This window comes from Zalophus californianus, chromosome 13, assembly GCF_009762305.2.
Source record: "Zalophus californianus isolate mZalCal1 chromosome 13, mZalCal1.pri.v2, whole genome shotgun sequence".
Lineage (NCBI taxonomy): Eukaryota > Metazoa > Chordata > Mammalia > Carnivora > Otariidae > Zalophus > Zalophus californianus.
In genome coordinates, this window is record NC_045607.1 from 22,459,766 (window position 1) to 22,483,188 (window position 23,423).

The 23,423-nt window shown below is 40.1% G+C and overlaps 1 protein-coding gene across 12 annotated transcripts in view; it reads left to right on the plus strand.

Moving 5' to 3' along the window:
* Nucleotides 1-23,423, plus strand: part of LPAR1 (lysophosphatidic acid receptor 1) — a 147,201-nt gene that overhangs the window by 43,258 nt on the left and 80,520 nt on the right. For 9 of the 12 annotated variants that reach the window (XM_027616689.2, XM_027616699.2, XM_027616690.2 and 6 more), the window contains one exon: nt 21,767-21,926. In XM_027616689.2, coding sequence (XP_027472490.1) covers nt 21,882-21,926 — 45 coding nt within the window. In that variant the 5' untranslated portion in view covers nt 21,767-21,881. Of the gene's footprint in view, nt 1-13,138; nt 13,386-17,589; nt 17,646-21,651; nt 21,674-21,766; nt 21,927-23,423 lie in introns of those variants that run through there. The other 3 variants (XM_027616692.2, XM_027616693.2, XM_027616697.2) reach the window with 3 other exon arrangements.

A 23,423-nucleotide genomic window follows, 5' to 3' on the forward strand; every position in this document is an offset into this window, starting at 1 on the left:
CCATCTTATTGGACAGTGCGGGCCCTGACTTTGGACTGAAAACCATCCCCTGTTACTAGCTGTATAGCTCCACTGGTTTCAGAAGACTTTTTCTTTTGGGTAGGCCCAGCTCCACCACGAGTGGTACAGTGCTTGCGGGGTTCAAGCCCTGTTCCTCCCACTGAGCCACATGCTCTTGTGCAGTGAGCACATGGCACTATTGGAAAGGATGATCCTCCCCGCCCGCCCAGAAACTCTCTACCTTGACTGCTGACACAGGAGAAAACCCTGGCCCCACGCCCCAAAGAAGTCTCCCCACTCAAAGTAGGGCCCATTCTTTCCTGAGTTACAAATCAATACTAAGAGACTCGGGTGTAGTGATAGACAAACTCTTCATGTTAGAATTCTTCCTGTACCCAGATCTCTTTAGAGTAGACTTGTGTTCTCCCGTATTCAGGTGGCCCTGAACCTGGCAGTGGATTCTTTATTGCCTACTGACTTATGGAAAAAAAAAAAAAGGTCCTTTAAAAAAAAAAGATTTTATTTATTTATTTGACAGAGAGAGAGAGACAGCGAGAGAGGGAACAGCAGCAGGGGGAGTGGGAGAGGGAGAAGCAGGCTTCCCGCCGAGCAGGGAGCCTGATACGGGGCTCGATCCCAGGACCCTGGGATCATGACCTGAGCCGAAGGCAGATGCTTTAACGACTGAGCCACCCAGGCACCCCTAAAAAAAAAAAGTCCTTGCACAGGATTTCCAAGAGTGATGGGAGAAAGGGGAAATAGCGGATTGCTCCATGGTTATTTCAGAAAGCAGAGCTGAGCAATACAGGGCTGTTCCCTGCTGTTCTCTTTGGTACCCACTCTTCATTCTGGAAAAGGAGGTAGAGTGGAGGGGGTCTGAACCTTCTCACTTTTAGTTCTTTTTTGGCAAAGTGTTCAGTGGACATTCACTGGTTTTAACTCAGCCCCACCTTCACTGTACTTAATAGATAATACATTGTAGTTAATAGATATCACTGCCAGGTTTTTATGATTATTATTAATGGCAGGCTATTATTCTTGGTTTCAGAACCGTGTTGAGGTTTTCGCTTGTCTTTATGTGTATTTTAACTGGAAATTGGGTGGAGATGTATCAAGGAATTGGGGCTGATGTCATCTTTAAAAAAAAAAGATTTTTTATCTATTTATTTGACAGAGAAAGAGAGTGTACAAGCAGGGGAAGAAACAGGCAGAGGGAGAGGGAGAAGCAGGCTTCCTGCTGAGTGGGGAGCCCGATGCGGGGCTCGATCCCCGGACCCTGAGATCACGACCTGAGCTGAAGGCAGACGCTTAACGACTGAGCCACCCAGGCACCCCTAGGGGCTGATGTCATCTTTATTCAGGAGTCCGTTCATGACCATTTGCGTGATTTATTGATTTAACCAAAGCTTTTGATCCTCGTGAAACGGTTCTTGGGTTGAACTGATTGATCTCAAAGATTTTAGACTTCAGTATGGAAGAGGGTTGATACAACCACCCTGAGAATCGTGTAGTATATGGGAATTATCTTTTGATGGATCACATTCCATTTCCAAGTGATATAAAACCTATCTGTGTCCACCTCCCTCTGCCTTTTTTTAAATTTATGATTAATAACTTAAACGTTCCTGTGAACCAGCTATTTCCTTTGCGGTGGTATGATCTTATGCTCATGACCAGGAAATGAATTTAAGATGCCTCAGAGCTGTTGACTGGTCCTCTTCTTCAAGGAGCTTGCTCTTGACTTTGTCCATACGAAATCTGTTGCTTTTGGCAGACCCCTGGCACCATTCAGACGGACAGCATTAAATCCCTTCATTCCGTAGGTCAATTCATATAATGGTGTGGTGGGTACATTTTGCACCTCTCTTATTCTTGTGGACATGCAGTGGGATTGAGTCCTGCTCCAAAATAACATGTTCTTAGCAGCTTCACTAAGTGTGTGTGTGTTCATGTCCAAGATTTATAAATGGCAACACCTGAACTCAGATCTTTCCATCACTGACCCGTGGAGTTTCAGTTAGTCTCTATTGAATAGTTCAAAATCTCCTTCCTAAGAAAATTCCTGGAAATCCTCATAATTGAATAGGTAAAATTGCCCTCAATTTGGATCGCAGTGTCATTTGTTTTTTTTTAAAAAACCAAATTTGCTCTTTGTCTTGTACCAAAAGCACGAGACTGTTTTTTATTCAACAGCCCTGAACACTTACACTTTAGACACATAGCAGAGCCTGCAGTCCTGAGTTACCTCCTTTCTAGTTGTATCAAAGGCCATTTGAGGCAACTGATCGATTAAAAGAACAGTCTCGTGAGTGCTTCTCAAAGTGTAGTCCCTGGCGTAGCCCCACCAGCATCACTTGAGAACTTGTTACTCAGTGTAAAATGGCCCATTGCAGACCTACTGAATCAGAAACTCCAAGTTGGTGCTCAGCCATCTGGCGTTTGAACAAACCCTCCAGTGAAATCTGGTTGTTGTAGGCTATAGTTTGAGAACCACTAGTCTAATGCACTAGTTAACACATCTGGCTTTCAACGTAGGGGCACTCATTATAATACAGATACTTGGTTCACATCCACACACAATCTGATTCAGTGGGTCTCAGGGCCCAGGAATCAGTGTTTTTATATTCTGTGGCAAAGCCTCCTTTGGAACCTCTGCTCTCACCTTGTGTCCTATTAGATCACTCAGTTGTATAAATGTGGAAAATAATGCATTTGTCCATATACAGGTGTCTCTATAGAACTCTAATTGAAGACCAAGGCTTGTAATCAGAGGTTTACTTAAGAAGACTTTAAAAATATTTTTATCATACCACAAATGTGACAAGTGTATATTCAAAATGAGTAGGTAAAAGGAGGTATATATTAAAACCAGATTTGCAACAACAAAAAAAGACTTTAAAAATACAGGTGACTGGATTCTGCTAAATCAAAAGCACTGGTTAGGGGTGAGGAGAGATGCTCATTCTGGTGTATGTACTGGGTTTAAGATTCTCAGCCCTCTGAGAACCATGGATTTAAAAAAATTTTTAATTTTTTATTAAGTTTTTGAATTTTAATTCCAGTATAGTTAACATAGAGTCTTATATTAGTTTCAGGTGTGAAGTATAGTGTTTCGACAATTCTGTATAGTACGTGGGGGTCATCGTGACAAGTGTACTCTTTAATCCCCATCACCTATTTCCTCCATCCCCTGCCCCCAACCTACCTCCCCTCTGGTAACCATCAGTTCTCTCTAGTTAAGAGCCTGTTTTTTGGTTTCTGTCTCTCCCCGACTTTTTCTTTGCTCATTTGTTTTGTTTCTTAAATTCCACATATGAGCGAGATCATATGGTATTTGTCTTTCTCTGACTTATTTCACTTAGCATTATACTGTCTAGCTCCATCCATGTTGTTGCAAATGGCAAGATTTCACTCTCCTTTATGGCTGAATAATATTCCATTTGTGTGTGTGTGTGTACATGTGGAATACACACACACCCCCACACACCCACATCTTCTTCATCCATTCATCTATCAATGAATGGGCTGCTTCCATAATTTGGCTATTATGATTAATGCTGCTATAAACATTGGGGTACATGTATCCCTTTGGATTAGTGTTTTTGTATTTTTTGGGTAAAAACCCAGTAGTGTGATTGCTGGATTGTTGGGTAGTTCTATTTTTAACTTTGTGAGGAATCTCCATGTCTTCTACAGTGGCTGCACCAGTTTGCATTCCCACAACGGTGCAAGAGGGTTCCTTTATTTCCACATTCTTGCCAACACTTGTGTCTTGTGTTTTTGATTTTAGCCATTCTGACAGGTGTGAGGTGATATCTCATGTGGTTTTGATTTGCATTTCCCTGATGAGTGATGTTGAGCATCTTTTCATGTGTCTGTGGGCCATCTGTATATCCCCTTTGGAGAAATGTCTGTTCATGTCTTCTGCCCCCCCCCCCCCCCCCCCGCTTTTTTTAGAGATTTTATTCATTTATTTGACAGAGAGACACAGCGAGAGAGAGAGAACACAAGCAGGGAGAGTGGGAGAGGGAGAAGCAGGCTTCCCGCTGAGCAAGGAGCCCGGTGCGGGGCTCGATCCCAGGACCCTGGGATTATGACCTGAGCCTAAGGCAGACGCTTTAACGACTGAGCCACCCAGGCGCCCCTGCCCATTTTTAATTGGATTATTCGGGGGCTTTTTTGGTGTTGAGTTGTATATGGTTTTTTTTTTTTTTTTTTTATGTTTTGGGTACTAACCCTTTATTGGATATGTCATTTGCAAACATCTTGAGAACCATGGATTTTTGTCTTCTGCTTTCATTGAGGATTGGTAGAGAAGAAATGGCCATATTAATATTTCTTTCTGGTTTGTACCACATGGTGACTCTTACTTAGATTTAGTAGAAGGACATAGTCTCTCTCTCCTGATAGTTAATATGCAGTTCTTCATTTTCTCTTTTGCTTTAATTACCAGAGAGCTCAGTAAAATTTTACACTCAATTTAGAAATACCTATTTCCCTTGTCCACTTTAATCCATGAGTCTTTTTACCCCCAGCTTTATTGAGATATTACTGATCTATAACATTGTCTAAGTTTAAGATGTACATGATTTACAGGTATATATTGCAAAATGATCACAATAAGGTTAGTTAACATAACCATTATCTCATATAATTACTTTTTTTTTTTTTTGCTGGTCATGACGTTTAAGATCTGCTCTCTTAATAACTTTCAAGTGTATAATACAGAATATTAGTTATAGTAACCATGCTATACAGATCCCCAGAACTTACTCATTTTATTGCTGGAATTTTGTACCCTTTGACCAACATCTCCCCATTTCCTCCACTCCCTAGCCCGTGGCATCCACTATTCTACTCACTATTTCCATGAGTTCGCTTTTTTAGATTTCACATACAAGTGAGGGCATACAATATTGTCTTTCTCTGATTGACTTCACTTAGCATAATGCCTCAGGGTTTATCAGTGTTACAAAAGGCAGGATTTCCCCTTCTTTATGGCTAAATAATATTTCATTGTACATATATACACCACATTTCCTTTAGCTATTCATCTGTGCGTGAACAGTTAGGTTGTTTCTAGGTCTTTTCTATTGTTAATGTTGCAATAAAAATAGGAGTGCAGATGTTTCTTTGAGATAATTTTATTTCCTTCAGCTATAAGCCCAGAAGTGGGATTGCTAGATCATGGTATTTCTAATTGTTTGAGGAACCTCCATACTGTTTTCCACAGTGGCTGCACCAGTTTACATTCCCACCAAGAGTGCACAAGGGTTTCTTTTCTCCACCACCTCACCAACACTTGTTATCTCTTGTCTTTTTGATTATAGCCATTCTAACAGGTGTGAGGTGACATCTCATTGTGGTTTTGATTTGCATTTCCCTGATGATTAGTGATATTGAGCATCTTTTCATGTATCCATTGGCCATTTGTATGTCTTTGGAAAATGTCTATTCAAGACCTTTGCCCATTTTTTTAAAATCACTTTTTGCTATTGAGTTGTATGAGTTCCTTATATATTTCAGATATTAATCCCTTATCAGATAGATGGTTTGCATTTTTTTTTTCTCCCATTCTGTAGGTGCCTTTTCATTTTGTTGATTATTTCTTTTGCTGTGCAGAGACTTTTTAGTATGATATAGTCCTGCTTATTTATTTTTACTTTTGTTATTTGTACTTTTGGTGTCATTTTCAAAAAATTGTTGCCAAGGCCAATGTCAAGGATATTGTAGTTTTCTTCGGGTGGTTTTATAATTTTGGTCTTAAGTCTTTGATTCATTTTGAGTTAATTTTTATGAGTAGTGGAAAAAGGAATACAGTTTCATTCTTCTTTTGCATGTGGATAGCCAGTTTTCTCAGCACCTTTGTGGAAAAGACTATCCTTTCCCCCACTGAGTATTCTTAGCTCCCTTATCAAATATTAGTTGATCATATATGTTGGTATTATTTCTCAAGCCTCAGTTCTGTTTCAGTTGTTTATGTGTTTGTTTTTATGTCAGTACCATATTGTTTTGATTACTATAGCTTATAATAAAGTTTGAAATCAGGAATTGTGGTACCTCTAGGTTTATGATTCTTAGGAACAATGGCTATTTGGGATCTTTTGTGGTTCCATATGAATTTTAGGATTTTTTCTATTGCTATGAAAAATGCCACTGGAATGTTGCTAGAGAATGTATTGAATTGATAGATGGCTTTTGGTAGTAGTATGGACATTTTAACAATATTCTTATCCATGAACACAGGATATCTTCCATTCGTGTCTTCCAATTTTTTTCATCAGTCTTCTAATTTTCAGCATATAGCTCTTTACTGTCTTCATCAAATAATTATTCTTAAGCATTTTATTGTTTTTGATGCCATTATAAATGGGATTGTTTTATTTCTTTTTCAGATAGTTGGTAGTGCATAGAAACAAATGATTTTTGTTTTTTATGGCTAAATAATATTTCATTGTACATATATACACCACATATTATTTAGCCAAAAAACACAGGATGTTTTTGGTGCAGTCTTTGAGATTTTCTTTTTTATAAGATCATATCATCTGCAAACAGAGACGACTTTTCTTCCTTTCTGATTTGGATGCCTTTTATTTTTTTGCCTAATTGCTTTAGTTAGAACTTCCAATACAGTATATAGGAGTAGTGAGAGTGGCCATCTTTGCCTATAGTCCTGATCTTAGTGGGAAAGCTTTCAGCCTTTCACTCTTGGGCATAATGTTAGTTGTGAGTTTGTCATATGTGGCCTTTATTACTTTGAGGTATGTTCCTTCTATTCCCAATTTGTTGAGAGTTTTTATTATGAACAGATGTCACATTTTGTCAAATGCTTTTTCTGCATTTGTTGAGAGGATCATAAGATTTTTATCCTTTATTGATGTGGTTGTATCATGCTTACTGATTTGTGTATGTTGAACCATCCTTGCACCCCAGTGTTAAATCCCACTTGATCATGCTGTATGATCCTTTTCGTGTGCTATTGAATTTGGTTTGCTAAAATTTTGAGAATTTTTGCACCTGTGGTTTTTTTTTTTTAAGATTTTATTAGAGAGAACGAGAGAGAGAGAAAGAGAGAGAGCACGAGAGGGAAGAGGGTCAGAGGGAGAAGCAGACTCCCTGCTGAGCAGGGAGCCCGATGTGGGACTCGATCCCGGGACTCCAGGATCATGACCTGAGCCGAAGGCAGTTGCTTAACCAACTGAGCCACCCCACCCCTTTTTTAAGATTTTATTTGAGACAGAGCGCACACAAGCAGGGGGAGTGGCGGGCAGAGGGAGAGGGAGAAGCAGGCTCCCTATGAGTAGGAAGTCCTACATGGGGCTCCATCCCAGGACCCTGGGATCATGACCTGAGCCAAAGGCAGGCACTTAACCGACTGAGCCACCCAGGCATCCCTTGCACCTGTGTTTATCAGGGATATTGGCTTATGGTTTTTTTTTTTTTTTTTAAGATTTCATTTATTCATCTGAGACACAGATAGAGAGAGAGAGCATGAGCAGGGGGGGAGGCAGAGAGAGAGGGAGAAGCAGGCTCCCCGCCGAGCCAGGAGCCTGACGCATGGCTTGATTCCAGGACCCCAGAATCACGACCTGAGCCGAAGGCAGACGCCCAACCATCTGAGCCGCCTAGGTGCCCCTGGCTTATGTTTTCTTGTAGTATCTTTATCTGGCTTTTGTGTCAGGTTAATGTTGGCCTCATAAAATGGGTTTAGGAATATTCCTTTCTCGTTTGAAAAGGATTGGCATTGATTCTTTTTTAAATGTTTGGTAGAATTCACCAGCAAAACTATCTAGTCCTGGCTTTTTCTTTGTTGGGAGGTTTTTGATCACTGTTTCTATCTCCTTACTGTGTTTGATCTCAAATTTTCTATTTATGATTTAGTCTTGGTAGTCTTGTATGTTTTTAGGAATTTATCTATTTCTTCTAGATTGTCCAGTTTGTTGGCATATAATTGCTCGAACTCACGACTCTTGCTGTTTTAAAACCTGTAAACTGACTGCGTATGGAGATGGACGGGTTCCAGAAACTATGTAAATGGTGGAATATCTGCCCTTTGCTTTGAAATAAGCTTACTTGGAGAACTCTCCCAGCTCCAGATCCCTGTCTCCTTTGGGTCTTCCTGCATATGATGGATGTACTACACTTGTCAGTATCCTGGTTGTGAAAGAGTTAATGTTTTCCATTACCAGGCACTGACATAGGCAGTAGGGGAAATCTGGTTCATTTTGTTTCAAAATACACCATACCTCAAATAAGTATAAACAGCTGCGATGCAGGATTGGGGCCAAAAGAAATCAGTGTGGCGCTATGAACTCCAGCTGAGAGGAGTTCATGTAACATGGATCTGAGATCAGCCTCCAAAACGAAACCATTAGGCCTCAGCAGGAGAAGAGTCCTCGCTTGTCCTCCTGGTCACCTCCACCACCACTCAAACTGGGATGGCTCCTTAGAGAGGTGACCGGTTCCTCTTGCCTCTGGATCCACTTCTTGGCTATGGACTGAGCACACCACATTCAGTTTCTTGGAACCAGAGCCATAGTAGTGTAAAATGAAGACATCTTGGAACCCAAAGGATTTATAGATCTGTTGCCTGCTTATTTTTTCCTCCATGACTTGGCTTACAATGGCAACCACACGCACCCCGGCTCTCCAGCACCCTCCTTCCTTTTTTAAGCCCCAGGAAATTCTTGGTCAGGTAGAAACTGTTGCCACTGAGTCTGGTTGGTGGGGTTTTTTTTTTTTTTTTTTCCCCTTCTTCCAGATTTTTCAGGTAGCATCCGTTGAGCAAAACTTTTTTTTCTGATTCCTTTTCTACCAGAATTCCCTTTTTAATTTTGTTGTGCATTCTCGTCTCTCGGGCTTAGCCGTATCGTATCTTTTCACGCTAGCGAGATGTTTTCCTGTAGGACACCCTCCGTTCTTTACATATTTGGATTTACCCCCTGTGATTTTTCTGAACAAGTAGGATAGCATTTTTCAGACTGATGATTAGATGGTCAGAAGTCTTTAAAGTGGGGTCTCACAGCTGTTTTTAGGTTTCCAGCTGGTTTTTAGGTCGTGTCTCAGGCATAGGGGTTCTGTGGCTACTTGGCGGTTTGACTATCTCTTTGCAGTTTGTAAAAAGGCTCCTTTGCCTTTCCACTTTCTGCTGCTTTCCTGATAAACACCTTCAACAATAATTTTAAAAGAGACGATGGACTCTGAGAAACACACTGAGGGTTCTGGGGGGGAGGGGGGTGGGGGGATGGGCTAGCCTGGTGATGGGTATTAAAGAGGGCACGTTCTGTGTGGAGCACCGGGTGTGATGCACAAACAATGAATCACGGAACCCTACATCGAGAACTAATGATGTAATGTATGGTGATTAACATAACAATAAAAAATTATTAAAAAAAATAAAAAGATAACCACTGTCACATTTAAAATCCTTTCATAAGAGGAAAACAAGACTTAGAATACCATTCACGTAAGTTCGGGGAGGGGCCCCTTTGTGTTTTCATAGTTACTAAATCATTGCGAACTGAGGAGAGCCCTTCAATTCCCTTTGCTTCACATTCCTAATTTCTTCAACAGGGGTGATAATGTTTTGAAATGTGACTCATGAAATTGTTATATTAACGAACGAGGCCAGCCTTTCCTTACTGACCTTTCAAGTGTGGCGAAAGCACGTATGTGAATTCTCAGGAAACGATGGTATTTACATATCCTCCGCCCTGCTGGGAATAATTCTTGCTGTCACACAATCCTAGTGTTCTTTAGATTTCCCTCCATACTTACTGTTCTAAGGGAGTCTGTTTTAGAGAGAGATTGCCAGGAGCAACTTCACTGAGGAACAGTGGTGTATGTTAAGAGCGGGAAAGGAAATTAAATTAAGCGCCTCATTTTTCCCATGGCAAGGAAGAGAACTAGAATTGTATTCAACAGGTATTATTTTTTTCCTCCTCAAAACGTTGGCCAGGATGTCTAAGTCTAGACTTAGGATGTACAGGACTTTTTTTTTTTTTTTTTTTAAGGGAACTTATCTCCAGTTTAATTAGAGATTAGTGAAGGAAACTAGGTTTCTTATTTGGCTCTTGAACTTCAAAAATAAATAAAACGTTCATATTTCTGAATAGCACATTGTGCGCCAAACAACATCTGGAAGAGATTATTCTCACGGGTAGGCAGAAGAAATTTCATAATCTACCATCTTCAAAGAACGTGGTACCTTGTCACATTTCCCCCCAGAGCCTGGAAACAGAAGATAGACTCTTAAAGCCACATTGCTGGGGCATCTGCCTTTTCCTTTGTGTTGTGTTGCATGTGAATGTATCTCTTCTGTACTATAATACTTCTTTAGGTTTGCAACTAAAGCAAAACTTAGTGGTGTGATGCTGCCTGCACTATGTGCTGTGGTCCAGACTTCTCCTTTTTCAAAAGACCTCTTTGACTTTTGGCAACACGCCCCTTATACGCAGCCATTTGTCTGAGACATCTTTTCCTGTCTTCTCTGAAATCAGGCCCATGTGTGTCTGGGGTAGTCCTGTAATTTGTAACAGTAACTCCTAACCAGATTAAATTTTGTAAAATTCAATTGATTCTGGGGCATGTGTATTCGTATGTTAAATGGTGACACATGAACACTCCTTTCCAATTAAACACATTTTCTCGTAGATGGCAGGGCTTCTGCTGCCCCTGCTTCTCCCCTCCTCAACCTCCACCTGTCCCTCCTCTTTCAGACTTACAGAAAAGTTGCGAGTACAAAAGTAGGAAGGGACTTTTATCTCACCAAGTCAGTGAGGAGTGACTTGTTGACATGATGTTGACACCCTCAAATACTATAGAATATATTTCCTATATACAAGGACGTTCTTCACATAGTCACAAGGCCACTGTCAAAATTAGGAGATGAGCATCGTTATTGTATCTAATTTTCAGATCCTGCTGAACTTTCCCCAACTTATCTCAATAATCTCCTTTATAGCAAAGGATCCAGTCCAGAATCTTGCATCGTATTCATTTGTCATGTCTCTTGTCTTCTTTAACATGGAACAGTTTCTCAGTGTTTTTTCCCCTTTTATGACCTAATCTTTTAAAGATTATAGGATGGGGTGCCTGGCTGGCTCAGTCGGAAGAGCCCATGACTCTTGATATCAGGGTCGTGAGTTCGAGCCCCACGTTGGGTGTAGAGATTACGTCAGTAAGTAAAACTTAAAGATTATTGGAAAGTTATTTTGCATAATGTCCCTCAGTTTGGGTTTGGCCTGTGTTTCCTTTTGATTAAATTCAGATTTTGAACCTTTGGCAGGAATATCAAAGAAGGGATGCTGTGTTCTTCTCGTTACATCTTGTCAGGTGGTGTACAATGTCAATTTTGTTACAATTTCCCATGATGTTTACTTTGAAGACTTGATTAAGGTGGTGTCTTCCAGACTTCTCCACTGTAAAGCTACTGATTTGCTTTTGTAATGAATACAGATTTTGTGGGAAAGTATTTGGGTCTATGTAAATATTCCATTTCTTACCAAACTTTTATTAGTTTATTTACATTAAAATGGACTCCTGGATTTCTATTTAAAGGATTATAAAGCTGTTACTGTCATTTATGTTGAAGCTCAAAAATTTTTATTTTAGGCCAGGGGGGTGCCCTTCAAGCTAATTTCCCTGTTCTTTCAACGTGTCTCCATAATTTTTGAGTGCTGTCTTTCTGGCAAAACAAGATATTCTGAGTGATATCATGTACCATCTCAGGGCTTAGTAAATAACGTATGTATTGTCTTTGTATGCTTTCCCAAATGAGGGGGTGTATAGATACACAATTTCAGTACAATTTAATTTTTATTGTATAAATTTTATTACATAAAATTGTATGTAAACAGTTTTAATAACTCAATTTGGCAAGTATTGTAGTATTAGATGTTTAGATTGTTTCTAAAATTTGCCAGTCATATATGATAATGCACTGAGCCTCCTTGTAGCAAAATCTTTGCTCTTAGTATTCTTTACACAGTATAAATTCCTAGATGCCTTTGTTAACGGGATCCTTTGCTGTTACAAACTGTTATTCTGGGCTGAATCACTGTTCTTATCACAGCTGTAGACTTCTGTATTCTGGCCCGCTATTTGGATACTTTGCTCCCACTCCCATTTACTCTCTTTTCTTCCGCTTTTCCCTTTCCCTCACCTCCACTAACATGAATATGCATGTTCATACTCCTTCAGTTGTAGGCCATTTAGGAATTCTGACTTTAGAAACATGCACTTGCTCTCAGAAGGAAATATCCTCTATCTGCTCCAGTGGCTATGTTTGGCGTAGTCTAGCTTGGCCCAAGACTTGGTTACAGAAGTGGTAATTCTCCTTGTCTTGAAACTGAGGGACCTCAAATACTCCAGCATGGCTCAGAGGCTCCCTCCCCAAACATTCCTCAGTAAAATTTATCCATGCTATGCTTCAGGGTACTTCTTCGTTCCCTTAGATGCAAGTCCTGAGTCCCATTAGTCTTTGCACTACTCTGGGTCCCTGTGCAGATGTCTGAGGGTCATGGCGTGAGATACCAAGGAGACCCAGAGCTTAGACATTGTGCGCCTTGGCCTGTGGAAAGAAACAGAATAAAGAAATTTGTCCTACCTTTCAAGAGGATTTTCTCCATCCTTTTAAAAAGATGATTTTTCTTCCTTCATTCCCATCCCTTTTCTCCTCCTTTGTGAGTGAGTATACTCACTTGTTCATTTTTCTCTAACTCTGAAACCTGTAACTGTAGCCCATTCCTGATCCACTCTTACTAAAACTACAACCCCTCTCCCCCCATCTTCTAAGCAACGTAACACAAGCTAGCTTGAGTTTGAGACTGTAAGCAGAGTATGGCCAACACATCTTCCGCTTTAGTAGTGACAACTGTTCTGAGATTTTTCTGCCAATTGTGTTCTAACAATTCCTGGTTATTTTGATACATTTCAGGATAGTATCTCTCCCAGTCAAGAGCACTGTTCAAAAGTGAAAACAGTATGCCTGTCAGTGCACTCTTAGAAATCAGAACAGTGAGTTTCTTTAGGTAATTTTGGGCCAGTTTCTTCTATCTGTAGAATACTGGACTCTGAACAGATAAGATACATGTTAAACCTGGCGATGGTGGTGCTTTCGTTTCTCCTTCTGCAGGCCACGTGTATCCCTTCCTTGGAATGCATCAGCTGAGTGTCATATGGAAAGAATGATAGACTTTTAGGCCAAGTGTAGAATGAAAGGTCTGATTGAAAAGCTGGAGAAGCAAATGGAAACACTGATCCTATATGTAGGAAAAGAAAAGATTTAAGAACACAAAACGTATTGTCTTCAGTGAATATATTGAAGCAAGATCTTGGACCTGATACTTTGAAGAAGAGAGGAAAAGTTTCTGCTGCGACAGGTAGAGACGGTATTTTAAAACAAAACATGAAGAAATGATTTGGTTTCTTAAGTGCTTTTCTGATTTCTTTGTTCTAACTCTGCATGAGAAGCAAATGGACCCTGTGATCACAGCTTTCTTCATCCCAGCTGGACCATTTGCCTCACTGGTTTTGTGGGAAGCAGTGGTGTAAGGATAGGAAATTGAGCTAAAAAATGTACCATGGACCCTTAGTCACCCATTTCCCCACCCCCCCTTTTCCTTTTTAGGCTCTTTGAGCCTGAAATTCTCCTTTTATTGACCTTAGAAATAAAACAGTATTGATTAACTCAAAAGGTGAAGAATGTTTTCCTTTTTCTTGCAATTTTCTGGAGTTTTTGTTTTGTTTTGTTTTTAATATTATTTATTTGTTTTAAAGAGAGCGAGCAGAGGGGAGCGGGTGCAGACGGAGAGGGATAAGCAGACTCGCCCAGAGCCTGATGCGGTGCTCGACCTCACGACCCTGATATCATGACTTGAGCTGCAACCAAGAGTCAGATACTTAACTGACTCAGCCACCCAGGCGCCCTGATTTTCTGGAGTTTTTATCTTAGCTCATTACAGCTATATGCATTTCAATTATATAGCTGTTATTAGTTATAATAACTGCATTTTTTGGTCCTGTTACGATCACAGGTATTCTGTGTTTACACTGACCGGCTGCTCGTGCTGAGGCTCTCCTCAGCACCTTATTTTTATTTATCACACGGTCAGTTGCATTATGCCATCGAGTGGATTTTTCAGGGTGAAATATATCCTGATTGTATTTAATAAAAGTGCCTTGTTCTTGCTATTGGAAGTAAATGACAATTTGGGTGAACATATGCTTTTTGAGTCATTCCATATTTCTGACGAAATCATGAAATTTGCTCCTATCTTATCTGTTGTGGTCAGGATGGTGGCTGTGTACAGCCTAATTTTTCGCCCCCACTTGATTTTTATTTTAATGGGAATTCTTTTAACTCTTGCAGTTTAGTAACTTAACAGATCTGTGTTTCAGTTGCAGGTAATGTACTTCATATTTTACCTGGAATGTGGTGAGCTCTTGTTTCCCCCCCTTTTAATTATGGTAACAGATACATAAGATAAAATTTACTGTCTAAACCATTTTCAAGTTTAAATAGTGTTAAGTATATTCACATTGTTGGTAAACAGATCTCCAGAACGTTTCATCTGGCCAAACTGAAATGCTGTACCCATTCAACAACAGCTCCCCATTTCCTCCTCCTCGCAGATCCTGGCGACCACCCTTTCACTTTCTGTCTCTGTGAATTTGACTACTTTAGGCACCTCATATGAGTGGAATTACAAAGTATTTATCTTTTTTTTTTTTAAAGATTTTATTTATTTATTTGAGAGAGAGAGAATGAGAGATAGCACGAGAGGGAAGAGGGTCAGAGGGAGCAGCAGACTCCCTGCTGAGCAGGGAGCCCGATGCGGGACTTGATCCCGGGACTCCAGGATCATGACCTGAGCCGAAGGCAGTCGCTTAACCAACTGAGCCACCCAGGCGCCCACAAAGTATTTATCTTTTCATTACTGGCTTACTTCACTTACCATAATGCCCTCAAGGTTTATCCATGTTGTAATACGGATCAGAGTGTTCTGCCTTTTTAACACTGAGTAATATTCCATTGTATTTATGTACCACATTGTTCATCCATTCACTCGTTGATGGGCACTTGAGTTGCTTCTACTTTTTGGCTACTGTGAATAATGCTGCTAGGAACATGGGTGTACAAATACCTCTTTTGAGACCCTGCTTTCAGTTCCTTTGGTTGTATATCCAGAAGTGGAATTGCTGGGTCATATGATGATTCCATTCTTAACTTTTTGAGGAACCGCCATCCTGTTTTCTATAGCAGCTGAGCCATGTTCCCAGTAAATGCCACCAGCAGTAAAATAAAGGTTCCAATCTTCACATCCCTAACAATACTTACTTTCTGCTTTTTTGATAGCAACCATTCTAATGGATGTGAGGTGGTATCTCATCGTGGTTTTGATGTGCATTTCCCTAACGATTGGTGATGTTGACTATCTTGTTCTTTGCTTTTTGGCCATCTGGATATGGAGAAATGTTTGTTCAAGTCTTTTGTTCATCTTTTAATTGGATTGCTTGATTTTGTTATTGAGTTGTAGGAGTTCTTTATACATTCTGGATATTAAACTCCTTTTTAGATTTAGGATTTGCAAATATTTTCTCCCATTCCATGGACTGTACTTTTACTTTTGATTATGTCCTTTGCACAGAAGTTCTTAATTTTGATTTAGTGCATCTTATCTGTTTTTTTCTATTGTTTTGTGGTGAGCTCTTTAAATCTTCTCCATCATCTTTTAAAAAAAGTTTGCTTTTATTGTTAGGTAACTATTGTGCCATTTGCCCTCAGATCTACCAGTTATTTTTATATTGAATCTCTACTTTCTGTGCTCCATAGCCATATTGTCTAATCAGTCTAGTAAATTCTATTACTCTAAGTGTGTGTAGTTTTTCTCAAGCTCCTCTTCCATGGCATCAACTTGGTTTTCTGTTGTGACACTTCTGCCTGTTGTAGTTTTAAATTTTTAGTGTCAGCCCTGATACTATTCCTTTTTTTTTTTTTTACTCTTATTTTTTAAAGTTCTACATGTTTGTGACTTAAAGTATCAAGTAGCTATATGAAGCTTGCTTAAGAAAAGGAGCTCTTCTCTCCCTACCATTTTCCCTCAACATGCCTAGCATTTTCAGTTGTTTTGGTGGCTTTGTTCAGTAATTTCATTGCATCTCTAAGATCTTTACTTACACTTTTTGATCTATCAGTTTTAAATATTTCTTGCTGTCCCACGGGAAAGATGTGTCGTACACACATTCCCATCCTGTACCTCTTTGTCCTAATACAGTTAGGTCATGATTTTGATTAGGCCATTCATTATTCAGTGTTAATGCCATCATGACCTTGTTAGTGTTGTTAGTAGTGGAGCTGTCTAGAATTCTATGAATGCTTCTCTTCTACAAATCCTTATAAAAGAGAAAATTTTAATCCTTCTTTTTATGTTTGTGTTCTGTGTGCTTCGTATTCTGTGTACTCATTCAGTCCCAAACTCTTGTCAGTTCTAGAAGTTTGCTCTCGATGTATCCAGATGGACAGTTTTTTTTTTTTTTGCCCAGGCTCTTTTTTGAATCCTATTACCTGTCATCCAGGGATCTCTTTTCTCAACGATGCCAGAAATTCCTTTTATTTTTCTCCTGTATTGAACTCCAATTCCTGTACTATATGCCTTTCATTTTCTTATTTTCCTTCCTGTGTTGCCCAAGAACATCCTCCAACAGAATTGTAGGTTGTAAATCACCTGACTCTTTGCCTTACTGCCTTCTAGCTTCCCGGTTGCTGTTGAGAAGTCCAAAGACTTTCTGATCCCCAATTCTTTGTTTATGAGCACCCCTACCACTCACCCCCAATTTCTGATTGGTGACAGGATTTTTTCCTATCTCTACCATTAAAAAATTTTTCATAATGATGTGCTTAATGTTGGCATATTAAAATCAGTTGAGGTGGGCAAGTAGGCACTCAGTGGACCCTAATAATCAACAAATTTATGACTTTTCCATTTTAGGAAATGTTTTGAGTTATGTGACTCCTCCCATCCCCCATTTCTTTTATTATTTCATTCTGGAATTGCTTTTCTTTAGCTATTGGATCTCCTTGACTAGTCCCCTACCTTTCTCCTTTTTATTATTCTCTTTTCCTTTGTTTTTTTTTTTTTGCTCTACATTTTGGGCAAGTTTCTTAACTTGATATTCCAATCTTTCTACTGCATTTTGAATTAGCATTTGTTAAGTAGCCTGTTTTTGTTTCAATGGGTGCAGTGTTACCTTTCTGGTGTTACTATTGTTCTGTTTTCATCTGCTTAGAATCCAGAGAAGAGCATTAGTTCTTAGATGCTCTAAGGCTGGCTTCCGATGCTATTTCGGACCTTCCTATATCACATCTTGTTTCTCCAGGTTTGAGGTTCAGAGTATTTTTTTCTACTTGGTTTCTGCCAGACTATATAGAGCTTTCTGCAGAAGGATACACAAATTTAAAGTCTGGAATTTTTTTCTACTTCACCTAAAAGGCTTTATTTATATGTAATGCTTTTTTAAAGCTTTAAAGATAAATTTACTCTTTCCTGGTTGTAGCATTGATGACTTCTTTCTTTCCCCCTTTAGTACTTTTCATTCATCTGTTATGTTTTGGGGACGGCAGCTTTGAAATCTTTACCCATGTAAGTACCTCCCTGACTAAGCTCTGGTTTATCTTCTGTTTCATAAAAACTGTCTTTTGCTTTATTTTTTATTCTGTTTCCTGCTTTATTGACCACCTTCATTCAAGTTCATAAATCAGATTTTTTTTCTGGTTAACGCAGACTCATTCTTACCTCATAATTTTTAAAGTTTTTTTCTTAATATAGTACACCCATTCCTTAAGTAAATATTTGCTCTGATCCTAGAATCTTCCCTTCTCTTGAGCCATAATATTTTTCATTTGCTTAGTGGATTTGGATTTTTCTCTGTTGCTTATCCATAGAGAGGGAAGTCTCTGCATATTCAGTATTGGGTATTGCCCTGTGTTCTTTCAAGAGACTGAAATGAGTCACTGTTTGACTCAAGTCCAGATAGAGAAAAATGGTTAGATTTATAGTACACATTAATTTGCCAGTTAGAAATTCATCTTCCTCTGAGGCCTAGGGAAGGAGCCAGCATCAGCTGCAGAAGTAAACAAAGGGGAGTTTGCCTCAGAACCAAAGACTTTCTTTTAGGTATTTGGTGTGGCACTCAGTAATTACTAAGGTCATTGTCACTTGGCAAGGTTGCCCATGTCAGAAGCCAGATGGTAGGGTTTTTTCCCCACACGTTTTCTGGGGCAGTCATCATGGCCACATGTAAATCAGAAGTACATACCGCCGGAGATGACTTGCTCGGTTGAAGCCAGGAAGGCCATCTAAGGGGTGAGTGTATTTGAAATGTACACCAATGCTTCCTGGCTTCACTCCATCCACCCCTCATCCCTCTGAGCTAGGAGTATCATTATGAGTCTGTTAGGGTCTCATTTGCTTATTTTCTGTCCATTCAGTGCAGTTTCGCATGAAGGGGATGTTGTACCTTAGTCCTTCTGTCAGCCTCCCATGTTGATTCTTTTTAGTATATTTTTCTGAAAATTCAAACAATAGCTGGGTTCCATCTGTGGCTTCTAGGGCTGATTCACGATATTTCCTATTCTTAGAGTCAGTTGGTGATTTCTCTAGTAATCTGGCACAGGGGAATGAGTCTATGTAGCTTTCTTACTTATGGATTGTATTTCGTACATCTGTTTTGAATCGTAGGGAGGGATAATGAGTTAATTCATACTCAACGACTATAGAGGAATAGATGAATGGGCCAGTAAATAAATAAGTGATGGCTGATCTTTTGCAAGTGAAGGGCATGAGAAGTGGTTTGTGGTTTGGGGAAGAATGGTACAGATCAGAAGAGATGCCTAGAATGGAGAATGAAGAGAAGTAGAGAAGGAGGGCAAGGGCAACAGTTATGACCCAAAGGCAGCTGGGGTCAGCAGGGCCCTTTGCTCCGTGACTCTCTCTAGCTGGAGCGCAATCTTCCAGCTCAAGCGAAGGAAACGAGAGCTGGATCCATGGCAGGTTGGAAGGACTACAGGACAGGCATCCAGATACTTGGAAGAGTTCAGAGAGGGATGAATTTCTTCAGAAATTCGGTGCGATGCTGTGGTTGACGTTGCGAGGCCTGGGACAGCGGGAGACTCGTATGGTCACAGTGAGACCGCTTACTTGGCTGGGGACCGAATGGCAGTATGTAGGATGTCATCTTGTCTCTCCCCCCATGATCTGTGCACTTCGGTAAATAAGCTGGGAAGTACATAGGTTTTATAAATGTAATTTTAGCCCTTCACTTCCCCAAGAGAGCTGATTTATACCCTTTGCGGTAGTATTGCTTAGGCCTTGCAGTTTTAGAGTTAAGTTAACCATATGCCATTTCATAAAGGACTCCCATCATGTAAGAAAAGGTTCCACAAAAGCCTCACAACTCGATAGGTCTGCTTTAGGAGAAAGCAGTTAAGTTTCTGCCTTATTTTCTTGCTTGCTTCTTGAGTATAGGAAACTAAGAATCTGGGCTAGCTCTTATGCGTCTCAAGGATGTCTAAGGGGCCGTGTGGCTTTGGTTATGTATGCTACACAAACTTGTAAAGCCTCAGGGTTCTTGTCCATGAAATGAGTTAACAATATGCGCCTTAACCTGTATGCGAAATGAGTTTCTCAGCGCCCAGCATCTCCTAGGCTTTCATTAAATCCCAGTGTGGTTATTCATCTTTCAGGCAAGTCTCTGTACTCGGAGTATTGAAAATCTTTTAAGGTCATATTGCTTAATGACTTAGATATTGGACCCGAGCACATAGTGTGAGTCTTTCAGAATAGAATCTCACTTGCCTGCTTATTTTGTTTTTTTGGTTATCATGCTATTTATATATTCATCTGTCTCTACCCCACATATGATAGAGTAAGATGATGTGAATTATAAATAACGTGAGAAGGAAAGAGAAAAAATAAAAAAAAAGGAGGGGTGGGGACAAATGATGCCAGGAATAAGTTCAGTACAAAACAGTGCACCATGGGGGTCCTATAATTTTCTCAGTGTAGGCTTGGCAGTCAAGCAAAAAGGCATTCCCCTATACATAGACCTTTCTCCCAGGCTGTTCACTTAGATTCGCGGTTTGATAAACAACAGGTCTTTTTTTCCCCCCTAAAGCTAGAATTAAGGAGAACATTAAGGCACCTAAGGAATTTAGTGTTGAATGTTATACCAAAATACTTTGACAGCTTTACCCCTTACCTGTTAATAACTATAATCACTCTAACAGAGAAGAGAAAGTTAGGAAGGAGCCATAGTTTTATTTATTTATTTATTTATTTATTTTTAAGGAGCCATAGTTTTAAATAAAACCTAAAGTGATGGAAACTCTAGTATTGAAGGGTAATATGCAAAGACAGGATAAAAATCCAGAACTTCACATTCATAGAAGTTGCTGCCAAACCTAAATTATTTCTTAGGACACAGTTGTGAGCTTTTGTGACTTGCCCGACATCATCCATCTGGGACAGAGTAGTGCCAGAGAATTCGGTGTTCAGAAGCCTTGGATTAAATGTCCAGCTGAAGAGTTAAATCTTTACTTCTGCTATAATGGAAAGTATCATCTTCCAGTAGTTGAGACGTGTTGCGGTATCATCTTGCATGCTAGTGAAACGAGAAAGTATATTTCCAGACAAAAGCTCCCTGAGGTCAGAGGCTGGCTCAGTTTTATACATTATGCTCCTGGTTCACTGTAGATGTTTAATAAATATCTTTTGAATAAAAGAAAAGATATCGTTAGGTGGTCTGAAAACAACCTAAAAATGAGAACTTTTCTTAGAAGGGAAGACTTTTCGTAAATTCTTAAAATGAAAAAAATTCCCCATGGATCTAATTGCAGTGTGGAAACAATCATACCGGTCTTTGGACAGAACTGGGGCCATGCTTTACTGCAGAGAATTCAGCACCTTTTTGAGTTTCCTTAATGAATATATCAGTAACAGGAGACTTGTTTATATTTTGTACCTATCTAGCATCCTCTCTCCGAGGATGTCAAAAAGGCTGTAGAAATGCCCTCACTCTTCCCCCACTCGTGGGCAAGACGGAAGAAGCCCCCCCACCACCAGTTGGAGTACTTGATTCATTCTTGTAACTGACTCCTGTAACTTTGGGATGTCTTGCCTTTCTTTAATCTTAGTGGTGACTAAGTTTCCTGAGGAAGTGTAAACATGGAACATACTCACTGTCTTATATTCCATATGAGACTGGGAATTGTTTGTGGTTCCATTCCTGCTTCTGTTGTTAACGAAATGTGGGACTGTAGTTTCTTTCTTCTCCACACCTCAGTTTTCCATCTGCAGATGGGTACACTTGAACTGGTGATCTTTAAGACCCTTGATGGTCTTATTCTCTTTGCCCTTTGTATTTAAACGGCAGTTATCAATCGTGGGTCCTTTATTGTTGAATGATGGAATGATGTCTCCACTGGGCCCCCTGTCCCCAGCTTTACAGCTTGAAATGGCCTCCTCAAAATAGCTAGCAAGGACAGCTGGATTCGGACTTCTGAAAGTACATCAACCTAACATGATTTGGCTGAGTGGGACTGGAGTCCTGGCTCTGAGATGTTCGATGCTCCCTTCTGGGTACTTTTCATTAAGCTAGGAGTTGGTACATGGTACGGGAATTTTTGCTTCCTCTGGCCAGTGGTACTTCACTCCCACGCCCTAGTCCTCTCAGGCTAAATGTGGATTTTCCTGTCCTTTTCCAGGTACACAGTTCCTCCTAGCATGACTGTGATCTGATCAACAACTAAGGTAACTTGACTCCTGTGTCTGGCACTGCTGTGCTGGGGCCTGGTCACTGCCCACAACTACAGAGCTGCCATGGTTGCTGCCTTCACTTCAACCCCTGTAAATTCACAACCACAGGTAAGTGATTCAACCTCACTTAAGTTTGGGCTAATCTTAGTTTCATCAGATATGTAAATTGAATTTCAGAAGGTGTGTCTGACTCTAGGGATGGTGTGCAACCTTCTAGTGATCATTTGGTGGGCATTTGGATAACAGTGCTTTCGTGAGGGAGGTGCTATTGAGTTCAAGAAGCAGCTGGAACAATGAGCAAGTGATGATAGCAGCCCAGCCTCTGTGTGTCGGGGGTCTTGGTTTTCAGTGCTTTGAATGTCTGGCTGTTCCGATAGGCATCAAATTCCCAGTCAAGACAGTTGACGGTCAATCCTGCTGCTTTCCCTCTCTCAGCTTTTTTAGGGTTTTAATGAACTGTCTCAGAACAGATCTCATCTTGGACGTTTTCTGAATGCAGTCTCATTGTCTGCTTCCTCTAATTACTATTTTGCCTTGACCTGTTCTAGGAGCTTTGAAAAGAAGATGCACCTCCAGGAACTTGTGAACAGTAGTCACACATTACTTTTTCTGTCCAGTGAAGAGCAGTTACGTGGCAAGAACATTGCCTGCAGATTATTTTACAATCAGATCTACTAGAGTAGTAACTGGATTCTTTCCATTTTAGCAGGAAGTGTGGTCTAGTGGGGAAACAGCCTTTGCAAGCATTAGGCCTGAAGTCACATCCTGATGGTTGGATGGCCTTCATCGTGCTGACCTCGCTCAGCTTCCATGTCTTCTCATGTCACCATACTTCATGGGATGGTTCTATGGATTAAATGGTGGGATATACACAGAGCACATAGTAGGTGCTCAACAACTGGTTTCCCATCTGCTCTTCCTTCATCTTCTCCCCCTTTTAGAGTGTGACCTTCCCCATCTCATTCATGATCATCATTTTTTTTTTTAAGATTTTATTTATTTATTTGACAGACACAGCAAGAGAGGGAACACAAGCAGGGGGAGTGAGAGAGGGAGAAGCAGGCTTCCCAAGGAGCAGGCAGCCCGATGTGGGGCTCGATCCCTAGACCCTGGGATCATGACCTGAGCCGAAGGCAGATGTTTAATGACTGAGCCACCCAGACGCCCCCATGATCATCATTTTCAAGCCAAGGTTAAAGAAAAAAAGTATACCCTTGAAAAAAGAGCCATATTGTTTGAAGTTTAAATCTTGATGATACAGAATGTTTTTCCACACTTTTTTTTTTTTTTTTTTTTTGGTGTGTGTGTCCTGTATCGTTTTTCAGGCTACTAGATTCTGTATGTATTTCAAGGTAGGGGTATGTGGAGGAGGGAATGGAGAAGGGGGAGGGAGAAGGGAGCGTTTTTACTTCATGTATATATAAATGCTTCTTGTCTCTTCTAAAAAAAAAAAAAAAAAAAAAAGACCTTGGAATTGGATCATCTGGTTAAAGTCCTCCTGTTACTTAAGATTTTAAAACATTTGGTATTTTCCAGAAAGTTTAGTGTGACCGCCATCATGTGTATTTCTCTGTCTGGCAAATGCATCTTGCTTTTTCAGCATTT